Source organism: Sceloporus undulatus, chromosome 1 (assembly GCF_019175285.1).
Source record: "Sceloporus undulatus isolate JIND9_A2432 ecotype Alabama chromosome 1, SceUnd_v1.1, whole genome shotgun sequence".
In the NCBI taxonomy this organism is placed as follows: domain Eukaryota; kingdom Metazoa; phylum Chordata; class Lepidosauria; order Squamata; family Phrynosomatidae; genus Sceloporus; species Sceloporus undulatus.
In genome coordinates, this window is record NC_056522.1 from 378428385 (window position 1) to 378449580 (window position 21196).

At 41.9% G+C, this 21196-nt stretch overlaps 1 protein-coding gene across 7 annotated transcripts in view; it reads left to right on the plus strand.

Moving 5' to 3' along the window:
• Positions 1–21196, plus strand: part of NIN (ninein) — a 144722-nt gene that overhangs the window by 70526 nt on the left and 53000 nt on the right. For 6 of the 7 annotated variants that reach the window (XM_042473525.1, XM_042473545.1, XM_042473534.1 and 3 more), the window contains exons 7-16: positions 396–563; positions 1327–1463; positions 4010–4150; positions 9173–9347; positions 11204–11314; positions 12650–12739; positions 15304–15436; positions 16080–16201; positions 17333–17835; positions 18389–20455. In XM_042473525.1, coding sequence (XP_042329459.1) covers positions 396–563; positions 1327–1463; positions 4010–4150; positions 9173–9347; positions 11204–11314; positions 12650–12739; positions 15304–15436; positions 16080–16201; positions 17333–17835; positions 18389–20455 — 3647 coding nt within the window. The remainder of the gene's footprint in view (positions 1–395; positions 564–1326; positions 1464–4009; positions 4151–9172; positions 9348–11203; positions 11315–12649; positions 12740–15303; positions 15437–16079; positions 16202–17332; positions 17836–18388; positions 20456–21196) is intronic. The other variant, XM_042473581.1, reaches the window with a different exon arrangement.

Below are 21196 nucleotides of genomic sequence, written 5' to 3' on the forward strand. Positions count from 1 at the left end.
AATAATATGCCTCGTTCCATGAGATGGGATTACAACAAAAATTATACAAACACAATAATACTAATAACAATTATTTAAAATCACAATATAAAACCATATCCCATCTAAAAACAATTAGTACAATATAAACATTTATCACAGCCTGAGGTAGACTCCTGATCGGGAGGTAGCGAACTTGTTGAGTCTGTAAAAGATCAGGAGGGTCTTACACAATGAAACCCTCCACACAAATAGGTCCCATATGCAGAAAGCTAGCATATCAGGAAGAATAATTCTGGACTACATTTCCCCCTATAACATACTGATTTTCTATGAGGATGGAATTTGGGCACCAGAGTATAGCACAACCCAGTCTCTGTCTCTCAGTTTCATTCTCTTTCTCTGCACCATTCCAGGCTTTTGATGAAACAGGGAGACGCACCACCGTACCATCAGCAATGACAAGTACAATCAGTTTCCGGGTGTTCTCCAACCTGGATGATGGGATGGGTTATGCTGCGGTGGAACAGATCCTGGATGCATGGCATGAAGAAGGAATAGAGAACAGCCATGAGATCTTGAAGGTGATGAATTCCATTGTCTACCAGCTACTTTTGCTGTATAACTATACAATCCAAAATGGCCTCTCTCTACTCATTTGGGTTCCCTGTGCCCAATTCTGGAAGGATGCTGAGAACTGTGAGGCTCCAAAATATGCTTGGCCTTCCTTTCCCCCCTAGAATCACAATCTTCAGGGGTTCCTTTGTGGAGATGTTATTCTAATTAAAACTCAGAGCAGGCATGGCTTTGTCCCTAGAAGCCAGAATGACTAAACCGAGACTGTCATACTTTGGACATATCAGGAGAAGACATGACTCTCTAGAAAAGGCAATAATGCTTGGTAAGTTGAACATGAGTAAACAGTGTGATGTGGCAGCTAAAGAGGCCAATGCAATTCTAGGCTGCAGGAATAGAAGTATAGTGTCTAGATCAAGGGAAGTAATAGTGCCACTCAATTCTGCAGTTAAAGTGGTGTCAAATTGGATTATTTCTGTAGTGTGGGTTCAGCCATAGTTTCCAAACTGGCAATGTGCATTTTAGATTATTTCCCAAGGTCATTTGCAAATAGTTGTCCGTCTTAGTTTTCAGGCTTGGTTTCAGACAGATAGTTGCCCTTCTTGGTTTTCAGGCTCCATCTGTATTAAGCTGATTCAGTATTTTATTTTAACTCCTTGCATACCAAAATACAATCAGATTGTGAATCCAAGAGTTTGCTGGCTAAAAGAAACCACAGTTTGTTAAACTGATGAACCTATTTATTTATTTATGCATATTCCTTTCTGGCAGGCTCTAGATTTTAGCTTGGATGGAAAAATTAATCTGGCAGAGCTCACCCTTGCCTTGGAGAATGAGCTTCTTGTGGTAAAGAATGGGATCTACCAGGCAGCACTGGCCAGCTTCAAAACAGAGATCCGGCATTTGATGTATGTGTTTATTCTCTTTTAAAATATGGCTTGTTTTATATCTTTATTTCTAGATCAGCCAGTTCCAAAGTTTTGGGTGTACAGCAAAGATTTAAACAAGTGTCTGTGCAGCGAGAAGGAAACAGTAAACATACCCTCTGAAAAGGCATTTGCAAGTCTGGATGCATCTGAACTACACAGTTCTAGCACTTCAGTAAAAAAAAAATGCCATGGCTCCATTCTTTGAAAACCTGGGATTTGTAGACTGATAGTGAACTTCGAATTCTCTATAGAAAGCCACTATACCACTCTAGTAGAGAATACTAGGTAACTCTTCAAACTATGGATATCTTGATTCCATAGGATAAAGGCACATCACATAACACCCATGGTCACAGACTGCATTATTGCAAATGCTAGAAGACACCTGGGCAAATGTCTTTGCAAAAGAAGGTTTGATCTCTGATACAAGAAAGTTCCACACTAGGAGGTGGGGCATGTGTGAAATGGATGAAATGAACTCTCTATCATTGCTTATGAAACTGGGTTTGATTCTCAGCAGATTTGTGAAAACCAGAACCACTGGTAACAGCCAGGATTTGAGCCAATAGTAGTTTGAAGAGAAGTTGGAAATACCTCTTTAAAAAGTCAGTTAATGCTTTAAAGGGGGCAAAATGAGAAGGCACAAATAATGTTTATTTGTTACTTCAAAACTTTCTTTAGGGAGTCATTTGAGGAACCATTTTTGTACTTTAAGTACTGTAATAGACACACACGTATAATGAATCATTACATTTAACTAATTAGTAACTCAGATATTGGACTTCACTTCACTACAGTTCAGCAGCAGCAGCTGGCCACATGATTTCCGCTTGCAAAGTAGAGTGGGCCTTTGCTATCCGCTGCAGATTGGTTCCAAGATGCCTCATGGACACCAAAATCCATGAATGTTTTAAGTCCCATTAAATACAATGGATAGTAAAATGGTATCACTATTATAAAATGGCAGATTCAGTTTGCTTTTTGTAATTTAATTTTGAAAGCAAAATATTTTCAAGCCATGGATGCTTGAATCTGTGGATAATGAATCTGTGTATAATGTGAAGTCAAAGGTGTTCACGGCCGGCATCCATAGTTTTTTGTGCTATGAGGCTATGTTCTAGAAGAGTTTTTTACTGACGTTTCACCAGGATCTATGGCTGGCATCTTTAAAGAAAAGGTATATGGCGGGCTGACTGTAATGGCACAGATTACTCACAAGAAACTATTTTTTTTAAATAATGCAAATGCGCTGTTGTTGTTGTTGTTGTTGTTGTTGTTGTTGTTCCTGCTTTTCCCATAGTTTGAGGCAGGAGACAACAACAATTAACAAACAACATCAGCTAAAACACATCAGTTAAAACACACATCAATTAAAAAGGACTAATAAGATGTACACATATTGCACACAAATGTACACATATTGAAACAAGGATTTAAAAGGACAGTACAATTAAAAACATGCAAAAAGTCAACACCCCCAGCCTGTTCTTTAACAATATTCTTTTTCAAAAGGTTAATAATAATAATAATAATAATAATAATAATAATAATAATAATAATAAAATTTATTTATATCCCGCCCCTCTGAGAACAATCTGGGCAGCTAACAATCATATCAAATCCCTGGTACCCTCCCCCTTGTTGGAGGTTTTAGCCTGCTGATGGAAGGACAGCGAGGGGCCCATTCTGGCCTCCCTAGGAAAAGAGTTCTAGACTCTGGATGCCAAAACACATTGCAGAAATAATCCAGTTTCATACTGCTTTAACTGCCCGGGCTCAAGCCTAAGGAATCTGAGACTGTAATCTTGTGAGATATTTAGCCTTTTTTGTCATAGTGGTCTCGTGCCACCACAAGCTACAGATCCGCAGGATTCCCTAGCACTGATCCAGGACAGTTAAAGCAGTGCCAACCTGGATTATTTCTGCAGTGTGGATTGAACCTGGGAGCAGCAACCAAGAAGACCCTTTCTCGCTTCCCCACCAACCATGCTTACAATGATGGTGGGACTGGGAGAAGGACATTGGTTTTTGCAGCCATGTTTCCAAGCTCTGGTCTTGATCTGGTCACCTGAGAAAAGCCAGACCAGGGATCTGCTTGTGCCACACATTATCTCCTTTGCCCAAGGGGGGGGGGTTGCAAGGAGGGCAGCCAATGCCATCAGGGACGCTTCTTTTGCTGATAGATTGGGCATAGCTTGCCCTATGAAGGCGAGTTAATGCTGTTATTGTGTAGTACAGAAAAGGTCCTGGGTCTCCCAGATCCTAGTCCAACATTCTGTCCACTACATTGGCTCTCAAACATATGAAACATTCTTTCAAGCACATTTCCATGGTTGGAAGCCTTTTTTTAAAATGAAGGAAATGGATTTTCATGTTGCCTACAAACCAGCTTCCTAGATTTAGGTGGAACCATTGTGAAAGTGCACCCAGATTTGTCGGGATACTTAGAGGATGCCACCACCATCTATAAGTTGGCAGGCCAAGGATTCCAACAGGTAACAGAAACATGTTTCTCTTCACTGTAGGGAACGGGCTGATCAGGTTGTCAGAGAAAAGGAGAAACTGCGCTTGGACTTGGAGAAAGCAGAGAAGCTGACTTCACTGATGGCTTCAGAAGTGGATGACCACCATGCCGCTATTGAACGACAGAATGAATACAACCTGAGGTAAGGGCCGCAATGCTCTGAGCTCTGTTCTGTCCAGAGCAGGGGTCCCTAACTATTGGTTCTCCAGATGTTTTGGGCTTCAATTCCCAGAATTCCTCACCATGGGCCATGCTGGGTAGTGTTACTGAGACCTAAAGGCCAAAGATGATGGAGGGCCAAAGGCTAAGAACCACTGACCCAGAGCCTCAGAGTGAGTTAATTTATTGTATTATTTATTTATTTTATTTATATGCCACCTTTCTCCTAAATTGGAACCAAGGCTTCTCACAAAAGATGCTTTTTAAAAAAAAAAAAAGTACAATTTTAGCAATATTATTAAGCACATTTCTATACTGCTTACCAATGTATTAAGCAGTTTACAAAGTGTAAGCTAATTGCCTCCAACAAACTGGGTACTCATTTTAGCAACCTACAGAAGGATGCTAACGAAGATGAATCGACCCAGAGCCCTTGGCTGGTATTGAACTCACAACCTTGTGGTTTTGTGAGTGAATGGCTGCACTACAGGCATTTAACCACTGCGTCACAAGCGCTCCAGTTTTAAAAAGAGAATTTAAAACATTTACATTTAATATAAATTGGCTGCAGTTGTGTGAGAGCAAAGGCAGAGGAGGGAAAACAGTACCAAATCAGCGAGAAAAAAGAGGGGGCAAAAGGCCTCATGTTGACTAAAATTAATTATTATTGATGAAAAAGCTGACATGTTTTGGAGTGAAATCCTCCAAACAAACAAAGGGCAACAAGAATTATAAATAATAATACAGGCAGTTATAAAAACTATAAAACAAATATTTTATAGTTTTGAGATAATGAAATATGCTAAAAAGGCATATAAAATGAGAATAAACATGCTTTCTAAAAAGCCAAGCACAGTAGTTAAATAGATCACAAGTTTATCTTTAGAAGGACCAGAATAGGGGGTATATAAAATGCACCATAAAACTAAAATTCATGTTTGTGTAGCTATATACTCAGAATATATGCCCCCTCCTTTCCATGTTGAATATGCATTAATCCATGGAAAGAGTAAAATTTACTAACATGAGACTTTGATGAAATTCATCACCAAACACATGCGTTTTTCCTGGTGGTATGAAAATACTGTCAAAGGAACCAACAGAAATCAGTGATGAGCATCCAGGGTTTTTGTTATTTAAATTTATTCTATTTCATTTGTATCACTTTTCTCCCAGAAACCTATTACAAGGGTACCTTATTGGCCAACCAAAATGCACATATATATGTTGCAAGAGGTTTTGCAACATGTAGTATATTGTACATGTGTATTGTGCTATTACGTATATTGTACATGTACTGTATATTGTTCTGTGGGGGGGGGGGACAAGGGGGAGTTTGCCATTTCCTTCCTCTAAGGCTGAGAGTAAGACTTATGCAGCTTGTCTAATATCTCTTTAGAGACTGCAGCTGCCCATGAACTGTAAATTAATTTTCCTGCAGTTTTGTGAACCAGTTCTATCCTCCCTTTGGATTTCCAGCTTTTCTTTTCATCTCAAACATCTCATTTGCTGTTTCCAGAATTCATTGTGGGTTTATTTATGGCTCAGAGATGGATTATTACATTATTTCTGAGTCTTGGAATATAATGCCACATTGCCAGGAGGGCGGGGAGTGGTTGTTGTTGTTGTTGTGTGTTTTCAATTCATTCTGGATTTATGGTGACCCTAAGAGGAACTTATCACAGGTTTTTCTTGGCAAGATTTGTTCAGAGGAGGTTTTCCTCTGAGGCTGAGAGAATGTGACTTGTCAAAATCACCCAGTGGGTTTCCATGGCTGAGAGTAGTTCAAGCAGTGGTCCCTAGAGTCCTAGGCTGCAACTGCACTGCGGAAATAATCCTGTTTGACACCATTTTAACTTCCATGGTTCAGTGCTATGGGATACTGGGATTTCTAGTGTTTTGGCACCAGAGTTTTCTGACAGAAGAGGCTAAATATCTCACAAAACTATACATCCCAGAATTCCACAGCATTGAGCCATGGCAGTTAAAGTGGTGTCAAACTGCATTATTTCTGCAGTGCAGATGTAACCCTTGTAGTGGCTCAGACCACTAGACCATGCTTGCTTCCAGAGTGAAGGTTAGTACATTTCTAAGTGTTTAGAGGAATAGGGCCGCTTTGTTCCTAGTTCCCATTAGCATTGTCTGTAACTTTAAGCAGAGCTACAGTTCAATTCTTGAGCAGCTGTGGTTTAAAAAGTGGTCACAAGAAACCTGGGTTTCTCCATTAAGGACCTTCATAAGAAAGGCAGTGTTGTGTCTTTCTGTTCAAGGGAAGTTGTTGTTTTAATCACCATGCAGCAAAGTCCTATTTGTTTGAGGATGATTTTCTCCCAAAGTCTCAGGTAAAGAATGCTTGTTGTCTTCCTAGAGCTAAGTGCATATTTGAAATGAGTGGAGGAACTATTCCTTCAAGATACAAACTGATACAGATACAGACCTGTATGGGTCTTTGTAGATCTCATTCTTAGATATTTCAATTTATATACTGACTGTTTTGGTTCTTTTTAAGATAAAGTTTGAGACCTATTTAATAATTGATACAAGTTATTTGAAAGCTGTGTCTATTCTCCCTTTGGATGGCTTGTTAGTACATTTTACATTTTTAAAGTACCCTATGTTGGGTATCTGTTTTTACCCATTTTTAATGCTGTATGCATTGTTACCGTTCCTTTTGCTGTCTTTTGTTTGTTTTTATAGTTATAGCACACACAGGAAAACTATTTTATTCTGAGTCTTGTCAGCTGCTTATCAATCATTATTCAGTTAACTTCATCCAGCACTGGACTTTTTGTTGCCCTATTCCTACTGGAAAAAATGGGCAAGTTTGAGTAGATCATGGGGGTTGGGATGATTTATGGAATTAAAAAACAGACTTACAGTGTGAAGTTGAAGGCTTTCATGGCTGGCATGCATAGTTTTTTGTGGTTTTTTCAGGTTATGAGACCATGTTCTAGAAGAGTTGTGGCTGGCACCTTCAGAGAATGCTGGCATGGAAGAGAGTACTGTGTGACCCTGGATAGGAAGGAGTCATCTCCATGTTAATATGCAATCACTCCTGGAGATCACTCCTGTGATCATTCCTCCCTACCCCGGGTCACACAGTATGTGTGTATACACACACATACACACACACACACACAACTCTCTTCCATGCCAGCCACAGATGCTGGTGAAACATCAGGAATAAACTCTTCTGGCACATGGCCACATAGCCCCAAAACCCACAAAAAAATAAAGACTTACAGTGTATCTATGCTGCACAGTATCACATGCCCATTCTCCTGAACAACAAAAGTACAGCCATGGTTCTCAACCTTTGGTCCCCTCAGTGTTTTGGATTTCAGCTCCTAGAAGCCCCAGCCAGTGCTTAGGGATTCTGGGAGCTGAAGCCCAAAATGTCTGGAGAACTGAAATTTGTGAACTACTAGACCAGACAAATCCTTAGCAAAGAATACTGAGAACCTAGCTAAAAAGCCCAGGATTCCACAGAATGGAGTTACAGCCTTTAGAGTTTCATCAAAATGCTGTAACTGGGTAGTGGAGGTAGATTTCTGCGGTGATCCTAATACACCTTTTGTGCCTGCTCAAAAATATCAATGGAGAGGGTGGAATGAGGACTGCCAGTAAAGTTTTTATGTGAGGTATTTAATAACAAAGTCAGAATGATCCATACCATTGTATTTCTAACTTCAACATATGGTTGTAAAAACTTGGAAAGTGAGGAAATCTGAAAGGAAAAGAAAATTGACTCAAATGTGGTGCCAGAGGACAGTTCTACAGATGCTCATGCTACTGTTGTTGTGTGCCTTCAAGTCATTTCCGACTTATGGCACTCTTAAGGTGAACTTATAATGTGGTTTCTGTCACCCAGTGGTTTCCCATAGCTGAGCCAGGATTCAAACCCTTGTCTGCCAAGTCATTGCCCAGATTTCAAACCATCACCCCCATGCTGGCTCTCAGGATGGCTCTACAGATGCTGTGGGTTCTCAAGCAAATCAAACCTAGAAGCCAAAATGACCCAACTGAGGCTGTTGTACTTTGGCCATATCGTGAAATGGCATGACTCATTAGTAGAGATGATAATGCTCAGTAAAGTAGGAGGCAGTAGGAAAAGAGGAAGACTGTGTGTTACATGTGAATAGACACCATTAAGGAAGCCACAGCTGCCCTGAGTCTGCAAGACCTGAGCATGGCTGTTGATAACAGGCTATCTTGAAGGTCTCTCATTCATAGGGTCGCCATAAGTCAATTCCAACTTGATGGTTGTTAACAACAAAAAACTGAAAGGTCATTGCCACAGGTAGCTTTTGTGCAAGGTAGCTTTTGCAGGCAGGAGAACCATCATGATATTCTTCATAGGTTCCCAGTTCATACAGCTCCCCACATCTCTCTCATTTTATCTGTGTGTCTCTCTGTGTGTGGAGTTCTGTTAAATTGGTTTATTCACGCATTGGATGTTCTCAGAAGGTCAATGTCACAGGTAGCTTTTATGCAGAGTGGCTTTTGTAGGCAGGAGAACCATCATGATGCCCTTCATCTCTGAGATTTTGTATTTGCGTGTATGAAGTTCTGTTAAATAGATTTATCCACACATTGGGAAATAGTGAGAGTGAATTTTATCAATATGGCAAAAAAGAAAAAGAAAAAGAAAAGGCCATGCCCTTGAATGGGTACTTTTGATGCTGAGACCATTCAGCTTTTTAGGAAGAGCTAATAGATCGTAGGTCAGTGGGCTTTGGGGAACCCACTCTGGGTCAGAGGAGCTCTCCGTGGTTCTGAAACCTCTCTCATGACATGGTGCTGCACTTTGGAAAACTCCTTTAAATTTCTAACTAGAACACAGAATGGATTCACCCACCCCTCTGATAAAGGTGTCACCAGCTGCCCTGACCCCATTTTACTAAGTCCTGGGGAAAGTCCATGTAAACAGGGTATTCCCACCCACTGACTTCAGGGGACTGGAAACTCAAACCTTGAGCCTTCTGTTCTTTATGTGCCTTCACAGCAAGCTGGATGATGAGTACAAGGAACGAGTTGCAGCTCTCAAAAACGAACTCCAGAAAGACCGGGAGCAGATCCAGCATCAGGCTAGCAAGCAGCGCACTGAACTGGAGCAAGAGATGGAGAAGCTGAAGACGGAGGAGAACTACCTTCGTGACCGCCTTGCTTTGACTCTGAAGGTAATGACTGGGAGCCCACAGGGGCATGGCACAGAGTACCAAGGCAGTGCAAATGGATATGAGTTCATTTTCCCCATCTTAATGGTATTGATCGCAACATGTACTTCTTAGTTATATATCAAGCTGTGCTATACTACTGATGCCTCATCACTGCAATGTTTTAGTGGAGATTTGGGTATTTTAACTGATTATTTCCTAGAAAAAAAAATGGCGGCCTTGGGGGATTAACAGGATATAGGGCACAAAATTGGGGCATGAGGTTGCACTTTCCTGGAATGTGGGTTTTGATAGCTGAGCAGGGATTCAAAATATGGTCTCCAGAGTCCTAGGACGCACCTGCACTGCAGAAATAATGCAGTTTGACACTGCTTTAACTGCCATGACTCAGTGCTATGGAATTCTGGGGTTTGTAGTTTGTTTTGGCGCCAGAGCACTCCAAAAGAAACAATGAAAAAGCTCACAAAACTACGAATCCCAGAAATACATAGCATTGAGCAATGACAGTTAAAGAAGTGTCAAACTGCATTAATTCTGCAGTGACTGATGGAATAGATGATGAAGAAAAGAAAGATAGGCACGATACAGACTGCCCAAAAAGGACAGTCTATCCGCACCTTGTTTTGTTGCGTGAGGGAGCCACAGTGGACAAACCGCGCGGCTCCCTCGTGAAGCAAAAAGAACCCTTAAAAAGTGGGTTTGTCTTGCGTCCCGTTTGTGACACTGGAGTGTGCCAATGGTGCACTTGCAGTGTCACAATGACGCTGGGAAGTGTGGACGCTAAGCGTCCATCACGTCAAAATGACGGCGCCCCTGTGTACAGGGTGCCGCCATTTTGATGCTCCCATCACGTGCTAGGGCTGAAGCCATTATGGGTGGTGCGCCCTCGGCCAATCCCTAGCACGTGACGGGGGCACCGCAAAGGCCCGTCTGAAGAGGGCCATTGAAGCATAAAAGAGGAAACTTTCCCATTTCTACCAGTCTACTTTATCCTATTGTCCCTCTCCATTTTTTCTCCATTCACAGAGTAGAGAGTTAATTAGGTTTCAGACAAATTTAATCAGGTGTTTGAAGAAGGCCCAGTTGCACAACAGTTCCAGATTAAGTAACTACTGGTTAAGTATCCCTTATCTGAAATGATTGGGATGGGAAGTATTTTGGATTTTGCATTATTTTCAGATTTTGGAATATTTGAATATACATAATGAAATTTTTTTGGAGATGCGACCCAAGTCTTAACATGAAATTCATTTATGTTTCATGTACACTTTATACAGATAGCCTGAAGATAATTTTATGCAGTATATTGAATAATTTTGTGCATGAAACCAATTGTGTGTCCATGGGACCATCAGAAAGCAAAGATGTCACTATCTCAGCCATCCATGAAAAATGTTTTAGATTTTGAAGCACTTTGTATTTTAGATTTTCAGATTAGCGATGCTCAACCTGTATAGTGTTCCTCCCAGGGCCTGTCAGTAAATGAAAAATAACATCCCCTTAATTTTTCAAAGTGATTCATAAATCAATACTTATATGAGCAAATGTGGAGATTGATTTTAAGAGGTGAGCAACTGCTGCAGAATTGAATGAAGTGCTTAGGGATGATGCTCCTGTTTGTCTTCCCTATCCTTCATATGCTTTACTTATGTCCTACGTTCTCAAAACTGTAGAGGGTTTTGTCCTCCTTCCTTCAAAACCCCTTTTTTGAAATAGTATAACAAATGTGTTTGTCTATATCCTATATTTGTTTATTCCCAAAATAGAATTGGCTGCATTTCCAAGATGAGAGAAAAATCAGTTTATTTTTAGTTATTTCTGAGTTGCCCTGATGTCTAGAAACTCTGTTTCTTTTCTAGGAAAACAGTCGCTTGGAGAAGGAACTCCTGGAGACAGGAGAGAAGGCAGCAAAGTATGAAAGCATGATGAGCAAACTGCAAAAGAATTGGGAAAATGTCCTGGCAGAGAAGGCAAGTGGCCTTTGCTACTTTACAATAGGAGTGGACAAAGTGCAACCCCCGGGGCCATTTTTGTGGCTCTGCAATTTCCCCCCCAAAAAAACTCTATCCTCCCAAAAAATGTTTTGTTCCAAAATACATTCTTTGGGGGTGTTCCACCATGTTTTGGGACAAACTTGATCCAATTAGCCCAGAAGAGACATTCTTAAGCAGTAAATCAGGGTAGGCAACCTTTTGAGGGGGGGGGGCTGGGTTGCTGTCCCTCAGACAACTGGGGGGGGGCGAAGCCAAAAAATAAAAATTAAATAATTTTAAAAAATTAAATAAATAACCAGGACAAATGTAGCACAAAATTTTCAGATGGAGGACACTTTTTTTATAAAAATGGAGGACACGTGAAAAAAAAAAATTGCTATTTTTGTAAAATGTTAAGATAAATGCATGTTTCTGAGGCTTCTATAGACAATTGCCGCACCATGCCCCTCGTGCGAGAGGCCAAAGGCCCCGGCGGCAATCAGCAGCAGGACCGGGCTGGGGCTGGTCCCAAGGCCTCGCCGAGCCGCATCTGGCCCGTGGGTTGCAGGTTGCCTACCCCTGCAGTAAATTAACAAGAAAATGACTTCCGCTTCCCCTGGACCTAAAGTGATGGAAGATTAGTGATAGAAGATTATTGGGCTAGAAAGGCCCAAAAGCATGGTAAAAATGCCAGTTCGAGGGCACTGGAGGAGAAAAAAAGAATTATTATTATTATTATTATTATTTTGCAAGGGTGACTATATCAGGGCACTGCAGTCCCCTACCCTCCAAAGTTGCCCCTCCCATGCTTTACAACAATGAACGAGCCAAATTGTGAGCTCATTTAAGCTGAGCCTAGTATGATGCTTGCTGGGGGGCATTCTGGGAGCTGTAGTCCAAAAGGGGGGCTTTTTAAAAGCTCTGTTGGCTTCTCCTAAGGTAGGTCTGTTTGATCAGGTGTCCAGTAATCCTTCTACCAGATTTCAGAAGTGGGGGATTTGAGTTGTTGTTGTTGTTGTTGTTGTTGTTGTTGTTGTTGTGTGACTTCAAGCACTTTATAAATAAAGCTTGACGATGATAAGTCATTTCTGACTTTTTCCAACCCTAAGGTGACCCTGTCATGGGGTTTTTGGCAATATTTGCTCAGAGGGGGTTTGCCATTGCCTTCCCCTGAGGTTGAGAGAGTATGACCTGGACCCAGTGGACTTCATGGCTGAGCCAGGAATCAAACCCTGGTATACCAGGGTGCAATGTAAATGGTGTCTCCCATATTGAGGAGGAAGAGTCTTAACCTGGAGGAGAAGCATGATGTTGTGTATCCTTTGGCTCTAGTTTGGGGATCTTGACCCTGGCAGTGCAGAGTTCTTCCTGCAAGAGGAGCGATTGATGCAGATGAAGAACAAATACGAGCAACAGTGCAGGGTAAGTGCTGTTGATTGGCTTGAGGGACTTGCAAGTTGGGTTGCCTTGGGTCAGTGGTTCCCAACCTTTGGTCCTCTGGTTTTTTAGACTTCAGTTCCCAGAAGCTCCAGCCAACTTGGCCAAAAGTCAGGAATTATGGGAGCTGAGGTCCAAATCATCTGGAGGACCAAAGGTTGGGAGCCACTGCCTTAGGCTATTTGCCTTGGTTCACAAGATCCTGCTTTCTGTCTTAACCCACTGACCCCTTAGCCTTAATTCCCCATCTCCCACAAAGGCACCCCATTAGCTGTGACACTGGAACAGTGATTCAGGCCTGCCTTTGCAGGACTGTTCACAAGGTAACCACAGACTGCTATAAAAAGAAAGCAGGAGACTTTTAGCTCCTTTAAGACTTAATTGTTGTTTACCATCAAATCAGCTTCCACCTATGGTGATCCTATGAATGAGAGACTTTCTCTGCTTGGGACTTGCAAACTCAGGAAAATTAGCCCACCCATAATATGGCCATCCTCTTTTCCTATTGCCTTCTGCTTTTTCCAGTGCAGTCACTTTCTCCAAGGAGTCATGTCATTTCGTGATATGTCCAAAGTATGATAGGCTGAGTTCAGTCATTTTGAGCCCATTTATTTCAACATAGGCTTAGCCTAGATTCCCGTCCACTTCTTTAGCTACCTGGATCCATGCATCTGAAAAAGTGGACTGGAGCTAATAGAAGGTTATGCTGAAATAAATTAAAGGTACCAGAGGATTCTTTCTATCCCTCTTTTTATACTGAAACAGATTAATACAGCTGAAAATTGCCATTAAATGCTATATGAAAACAAAGGGATTGCTTAGCCAAACACTCTGCTTGAGAGGTTACAGCCCAAACTTTGCTTTGCAGCATAGCTTTTAAATGAAATATTTTCTCTTTTTGATACTCCATAAAATGAATGCAGCAATCTGTCTCAGATGAAAATAATACTTCCAGCAAATATTCCAAAATTCAGTGCTACATATTATTTGAAGCAGATGGTTATTTAAAGCAAAGGTTGCCAAGTGCCAGAATTCTGGAAGTCACCCTGGGTTACCCCAGCCCCAAACCAAAACCAAGTGGCCCAAAACCCACTTTCGGATTTTTTGGTTTGGGGTTGAGGATGAGACAAAGTGCAGGGGGGACCCTTGCATTGTTTAAAAGGAAAAATAGATGTAAGTGTAGGCATATCCATTATTTCCCCCCAACCTTTGGGGGTAGGGATGCTAGAATAAGGGGTCCATGGGGTTTCAAGAAGGCCTACATGAATGCATGCAACTTGCCACCCAGTGGATCACCACTACTAATAAATAGCATTTTTAATCTGCTTTTCACATAATAAAATTTCTGAAGGTGACAGAGGGCCAAATAAAACTGTCTCCTCTCATTTTCACAGCGAGCTGTCCACACAATGTACAGGATTATTTGTCCTGAATCTGGGCCTTTGAGTGGGGAAAGTGGCAATTTACTCCAGATTTCAGCAAAAACAACAACAGATATCTGGAGGGTGGCTCCTGCTCCATAGTGACATTGGTGTGGGGCTTCTTGGTTCTGGCAAGACTGGTCTGTATTGCCATGTTTTATGTTCAGCCATGAGATCAGCGGTGAAGGGGTAGATCAGACTGCCCTCTCCATCTTCTCTCCTTCCCCTGCCAGTAAGTGGGGAAAGTGATCAGAAGAAAGGAGGTGAGGGGGTTAAGATGATCAGATGAAAGAGGGTAGATACACCCATCAGAGGAAAAAGAATGTGGAATTAGAAGTCTGAAATTTCTGGAAGACTGAAGATTGAGAACCATTCAGGTTAGACTACTGGTCCTCAACATTTGACCCTGCTGATGCATTAGATCCTGCTGATGCATTAGTTTTAGACCATCTTGAGAGGTTTCACTACCCTAGATTCTGCATGGCCCAGTTTAACTCACCCAGTTTACTGTGTTATGGAGTGATTTAAGAGTTCCTCTTTCCACTTGCCTGCTTTGCTGCTGCTGCCTCCCCTTATAACAAATATTGATGCTTGTTTATTGTGTTTATATTCTCTTTTCCTCCAAGGCAGCTCACAAACAACAAAACAATATTAGCTAAAACATAGCAATAAAATTAAAACAATTAAAAGATCGTCATATTAAGATCATAAATTAAGCAATATGAAATCATCTAAATACATACAAAAATTAAAACTAGAGTACCCACCCACCCCATTAGAAATCTCTCTGTAAGCAGAATTCAGACACATAGCTGTGATAATCTGGAATATCAGCATACAAAGGGATCATGTAGCACCTTTGAGACTAACTGTGTGAAAGACGTAAATAGACCAAATCTACGAAAGCTTATGTACACTTAATAAGTAGAGTGAGTCTATGAAAGCTTATGTTACAACTTCTTTCACACATTGTCAAAGATGCTACAGTTTCTCTCTGCAAGCAATTACTCCTTAAAAGCCTACTTGACCGAAAGGTTTTTGCCCATGTGCAGAAGGAGGGGAAGTGGCTATGTTTGGCTACTTGTTATGTTGGACTGGTCCTGAAGCTGCTGTTTGCACCTTATCCAGGAACTCCAAGATCAAATTGACGAACTTCAGTCCCAGTTAGAGGAATATCAGGCTCAAGGCAGAGTTGTCCGGCCTTCCCTGAAAAACTCCCTCTACGAGGAGCTGGGCGACGGTGGAGTTGAGTGCGGTCAAGGTAAATGAAGCCTGGGGTGCTTTTTATGAGGGATGAGGGTTAAGGCTTGGTTTAGCAGCCCTTTGATTTGGAGAGAAAGGGAGAAGATATGATATAGAGTTGGTGGAGGGGGGATCCTGCTAAAGTATAGCAGGATTAGGGTGGAATGTGGAAGGCAAAGTGGCTTCCACATTAGGGCAGAACCAGTAAAAAAAGCCAGCTCAGAACACATTTTTGTTATTGTTGTTGTGAGATTTCCAGCTGTTTCCAGCTTAAAGATTAAAATGCAACTTAAAAGATAAAAACCACTTAAAATCAATACATATTAAACCATTTAAAAATACTAAACACGTTCTTTGTTGTTGTATGCCTTCAAGTCATTCTGACTTACAGTGACCCTAAGGCAAACCTATCACAGGTTTTGCTTGGCAAGATTTGTTCAGAGGAGGTTTGCCATTGCCAGGTTCCCCTGAGGCTGAGAAAGTGTGACTTGTCCAAGGTCAGCCAGAGGGTTTCAAGGCCGAACTAGGAACTGAACCTTGGTCTCCAGAGAGAAACCACACTCAAACCACTACACCACTCTGGCTCACTAAACACATTAAAACAACAAAAATAAAGCTACAAAATACAAAGATGTGTATTTCTTTGCTGACTTGAATTCTAGAGCCTGCCTCTGAGGATTGCAACCTACTGAACATGAGCATAGAAGCCGAAATGGTGATCGAGCAGATGAAAGATCAGCACCACCGAGACCTCTGCAACTTGCAGCAGGAGCTTGAAAACACGGTACATTGCTCCCAGTTTTGCCTAGAAACCCACATGTGGCTTGTCTGTGTCAAAAGCTGTCAACACACTTGCTCAGCACATGCATCTCTATAGAGATCAGCTATCTCTGCTTTTTCATTGTCCAGGCAACCAGTTGTTCTGGAGTACACCTTACTAGAATGGACTGAATCTCCTTTTGGAGGATACCCAGTAATGGCAGTTGGCAGCCCCCAGAATCCTCCAAGGAGATGCAGTTTACCTTTTTTTATGCAGTTTTCCTAGGCTTATTTTAGGCCACAAAGAACCTTTCTTTTAATGAATTGGAAGCAACTATACAACTATTTCCTGTTTGTTTGCATTAAACAAACCTAAAAATCACATAAAAATGACAAATGGCACTACCCCCACCAGAGGCTTTTTGTTTTTGTTGTGTTTTGTTTTTTTACTTTCTTATTCTTCATATTATTATTATTATTATAGTATACATAATAGTATACATTATTCCAACAGTATACATTATCTATAACTCATACAAGTATATCTGTTTCCTTTAACAATAATAAAAACAAAAGTTCTGTTCTTGCATATCCTAAAATCAGTAATTCTTCTAATTCATTTCTCTGTTTCCATATGCTATTAATTTAACTGTCTATATTAATTCTTAAATTAGCATTACTGAATTACAATATTATTAAATAACTAAAAAAAATTAAATTCTATTTCCTTCTAATTTGTCGTTAATTTTGAGACGTCAAATTTCGTTTTTCTTTACTTTACTCAGTTAAGTTTTAATCTTTTTAGTCCAACAGTCCAGTTCATTCTACTTCTCTTTACCACACTTTACACAAATAAGAGTAAGAGACTTTTAAAAATGAATCATGGTTATGTTGATAAAATAAGATAATCATAAATTTTAAGATTATTCATCTTACATTTACAAACATATGTTTTCACTTACTTTTTTAATGGTGATGGACTATAGTATCAAGACTATAGTAACCCACAGGCTGCTCTTTGCTTATCCCAGCCAATAATTGTTTGCATGAGTTCTCCATGCCTTCTTCTTCCCTACCCACCTTTGGTCTGCCACAGCCTTTGCAGAAGTGATAGCTAGCAAATAATACCATTCCTTTCTCTCTGGCTCTATCCCAGATGCACCGTTGCAAGAAGCAGGTTGAGGAGGCCAAGGCCCTATATGACAAGGAGAACAAGACCCTCCAGCAGAAGTTCAGTGAAGAGAGGCAAAGCCTGGAGCAGCAAGTGGAACACTTGCAGGCCCAGGTCAGTGAGCTCCAGGGAGAGTTAGCAAGAGTCCATCACAAGGCAGAATCCCAGCAGAGCGATTTGCAGGTGTGCTTGGAGGAGGAGGCTGACCACAAGGAGCATTCGGCACTCCAGTACAAGACGGAGCTCCAGGCCCGGCTGGAAGAAGCCCAGGAGAGCTTTAGCCGTGAGAAAGAAGAGCTGGTCCAGGCTAGAGTCTGGCTGGAAGAGAAGATGAGAGGCTTAGCCGAGGCTGTCCAGAAGGAGAAGACAGAGCTAGAAAATGGTTTCCAGGAACAACTGCAGCAGCTGCTGGATCAGCACACCCAGGAGAAAGAAGAGATGCAGAGAGATCTTGTCGGAAAGCATCAGCAGGAGCTCCAAGAGCAAAGGTAAGAGGTTGCCGGTTAGGACAACACAAAGTTAGCCTGTTGGGCGGTGGCACCTGGTAGCCTCCATTGGCAAATCCACTCTGGCATTTAGTCTGAATGTAACATTGCTGTCCATTCCCTTCAACCTTCTTTGGGGGAATAGGGTTTAGGACCTTGGCTAACTGCCTTAAAGTTCAGGCTAAAATCTGGAGCATATTCACTGGGCCACTGACATAGAAATCAGCAGCCAGTACTGCTGGTGGACTATTATTCCTTTTCCCACAAGACAGCTAAAAATAGTTCTCTTGAGGGTGGCTGAGGCCTCAAAATATCTAACTGGAACATACATCCTCTCCAGTAAATCCTATTTCTTAGAATCTGTGTCTTCTTCCACAAATGGAAGGACTCCCTGCTGCTCATGGAACTTACTTCCTCTCCATTGTCTGAGGAAGCCTCCCAACCCTTTGGAGATGCTTGGGTGGAAAGGGTAACTGGCTGCAAGGAGACTGAACAATAGTTGCATCCCTGGCTTCTAGTAGAGATTTAAGTAATATGTTATGTTGACCACATTTAGGGCAAAAATGGAAAGTGAATTTAACAGAAGAATATCTTTGAAAGAGGAGCAGTTTGCTATTGACCGACAGGGACTTGCTAGCAAGTATGGGGAAGCCATTAAAGGACTCGAGGAACGCTACCAGCGAGAGATGCAGGAGCTTTCCGAACTGCAATGTGAGGAGAAATCCCAGTGGGAATTTGAAAAAGATGAAATTGTCCAAGATGGGGCTGAGGCTCAAGAGAGATGGAAAGAAATGCTGGAGAAAGAGAGGTCTGTTGCTTCAGCACTTGCTCAAGAGAAGAATCTTCTGGAGAAAAATTTCAAAGAGTATGTCAACTCATTTCTTTTGGAGAAGGAGCAGCTTCAGAAAGAGCTGCAGGACATGAAGAAGCAAGAAGATGAACTACGTGAGAGACTCTTACAAACTGAAACCAGCCATGAGCAGGAGCTGAAGAAAAGAGAAGAACAAATGTCTATAGTTGAGGGAAATCGGAAGCAAGCTCTCCAAAAAATTGGAAAGCTGGAGACTGAGTTTGCTCGTGAGAAAAAAGAACTGAGTTCCAGACTGGTGGCTTCAGAGCAATTGAAGCAAGAGGAGCTCAGAAAAGCAACAGCGGAACAAGAAAAACTGAGATCAGAAATATCAACACTTGAAAGCAGAGTTGAAGAACTCCAGCAAGAATTGCAACACCTCTCCAAACTGCAAGGCGATTTAAGCTTTTTGAATAAAGAAGGAGGAACACTGGGAGGTGATTCTCCAGGCCTTGACAAATCTCAGGAGCCCAGAGAAGTGGTAGATCTTCTCTCAAACCAGGAAGAGTTCCAAGCGCTATCAGAAGAAGGTGACGTGGAAGCACTGTCCCTGATGGGTAAGTTGTTGAAAAAGCCAGCAAGAGAGCTAACTCAGTCTTCTGGTTTCACACCTCTGGTTCCAGACTCATTGGTTGACTCTCAACTCATACATACAGCAGATGAAGACGACAACCAAGTAAAAGCAGATGCTGGAATTAAAAAGCCAGATGAGAGTGCATGCTCTGTGTTGGAAACTGAAGGGACCACGCTTGAAGAAAGCATGGAGGCTTCACTTGTCTTGGAGAAGACCTATGAAGAAATGAGGGCAGAGAATCAAGCCCTCAGAGCTCAGCAGGCTCTCCTTCAAGAGCGGATCAGCCTCCTGGAGGCTGAGTGTGACCGAGCAGCTCATGATCGACAAGACATGGCTTCCCAGGTCCAAAAGGAGCTGGATGAAATCCTGAAAACCATTCCCCAGCCTAATGCTTTGCCCTGTGGAAGAGATGACAATGAAATACTATTCCCTTGGGAGACGGCTGATGTTGCAATATTGCCCACAGACTGTACAGGGAGAAGCAAGGGGCTCTTTGTTGAAACCCTGGAGGCTGATTTAAACACAGAAGAGATTAGTGCTGGATCTCTGCAGCTTGAGATGGACCACAGAGAAGCAATGAGAATGGAGAAGGGAGAGCTGAAATACTTGGTGCATGAGCTTTGGGATGTGAACGATGAGAAAAAGGCCAGTTCTAGATTGCAGCCCAAAGCTTTCGCACTGTCAGAAGAACTCAAAATGGAAAACCAAGTCCTGAAAGCAGAGATGATCAAGCTATTTGAACGGAACAATAAACTGGAGGGATACTTGCCAAAACTCATCAGCTTGCAGTGCCGACTGGATGAAGCTGACCAAGAAAGCCTCATGCTGAAAGAGGGAAAAGTACAACTGCTGGAGGATATCAGGAAACTGGAAGAGGTTCGTGACCAGCTGGTGTTGGACAATGCTGAGTTGCAGAGCGCCAACCTAGGCCTGCAGAGCAGGCTGGGGAAGCTGGAGGAATTTGTGGCAAACCTGAAAGCTTTGAAGGGTGGGCGGCACAGCCGCTGTGAGAGTGCCGCCAAGGAGGTGGAGGCAGAGAAGAAGGGGCTTCACGAGCTCAACAGGAAGCTGAGAGAGAAGATAGCTGCCCTGCTGAAGCAGAAGGGCACTCATGCTCAGGAGAGGGTGGACTTGAATGCAGCACTTCATGGCTTGCAGAGCACATGTGCACAGCAGCGGCAGAAGCTTGAGCTCATGAGGTAATGCGGGATCCTGCCGCGGCCTAATATTTTGCCACTTTGCTCTGCTTTTCTGAAACTAACTACCTACAGCCTCACTGGGCCACCTTGTAACCACTACTACTGTTACTTCTTCACTCTTCTTGTATTAACAAGTAGATTAACCTTACTTAGAGGACCAAAGCCTTCTGGCATTCTAACAAGAAGCAATAACTATAAACCATACTGGCTGGCTGGAATTTTTTGGTGGGTGGGTGGGTGGGTCTCACAGTGCTGACACAATGTGGTTGATGGTTTGGGTTGTCTGTCATCGACTGCGAAAGCCTGACTGATGTGAAGCTTAGCTTGATGCCACTCTGTACTTTGTCTACTACTGTGCCACTTTTCTGTCACAACCTTGTTTTCTCTGACTTTAATGTGTATAATTTGAATTTGCAGCAGAGCAGAATTTAGTTTCTGTATAATTTGTTTAGTGAGATCTTAAGCATTTCATTCTGATCAACTGATGAATGAATAAAGACCCAGGCTTGTGGGTCTGAATCAGTATGCAAAGGGATCTTGTAGCAGCTTTGAGACTAAATGAGAGAAAGAAAGAAGTTGTTAGCATATACATACAGATATACAAGGCAGGATATAAATCCTGGAAATAAATAAGCTTTTGTAGACTTAAGTCTACTTGCTGAGATGCAACTGAAGAAGTAGATGCATCTGAGAAAGTAAAGTACGAAAGTTTATGCTACCAACTTCTTTCTTTCTCTCATA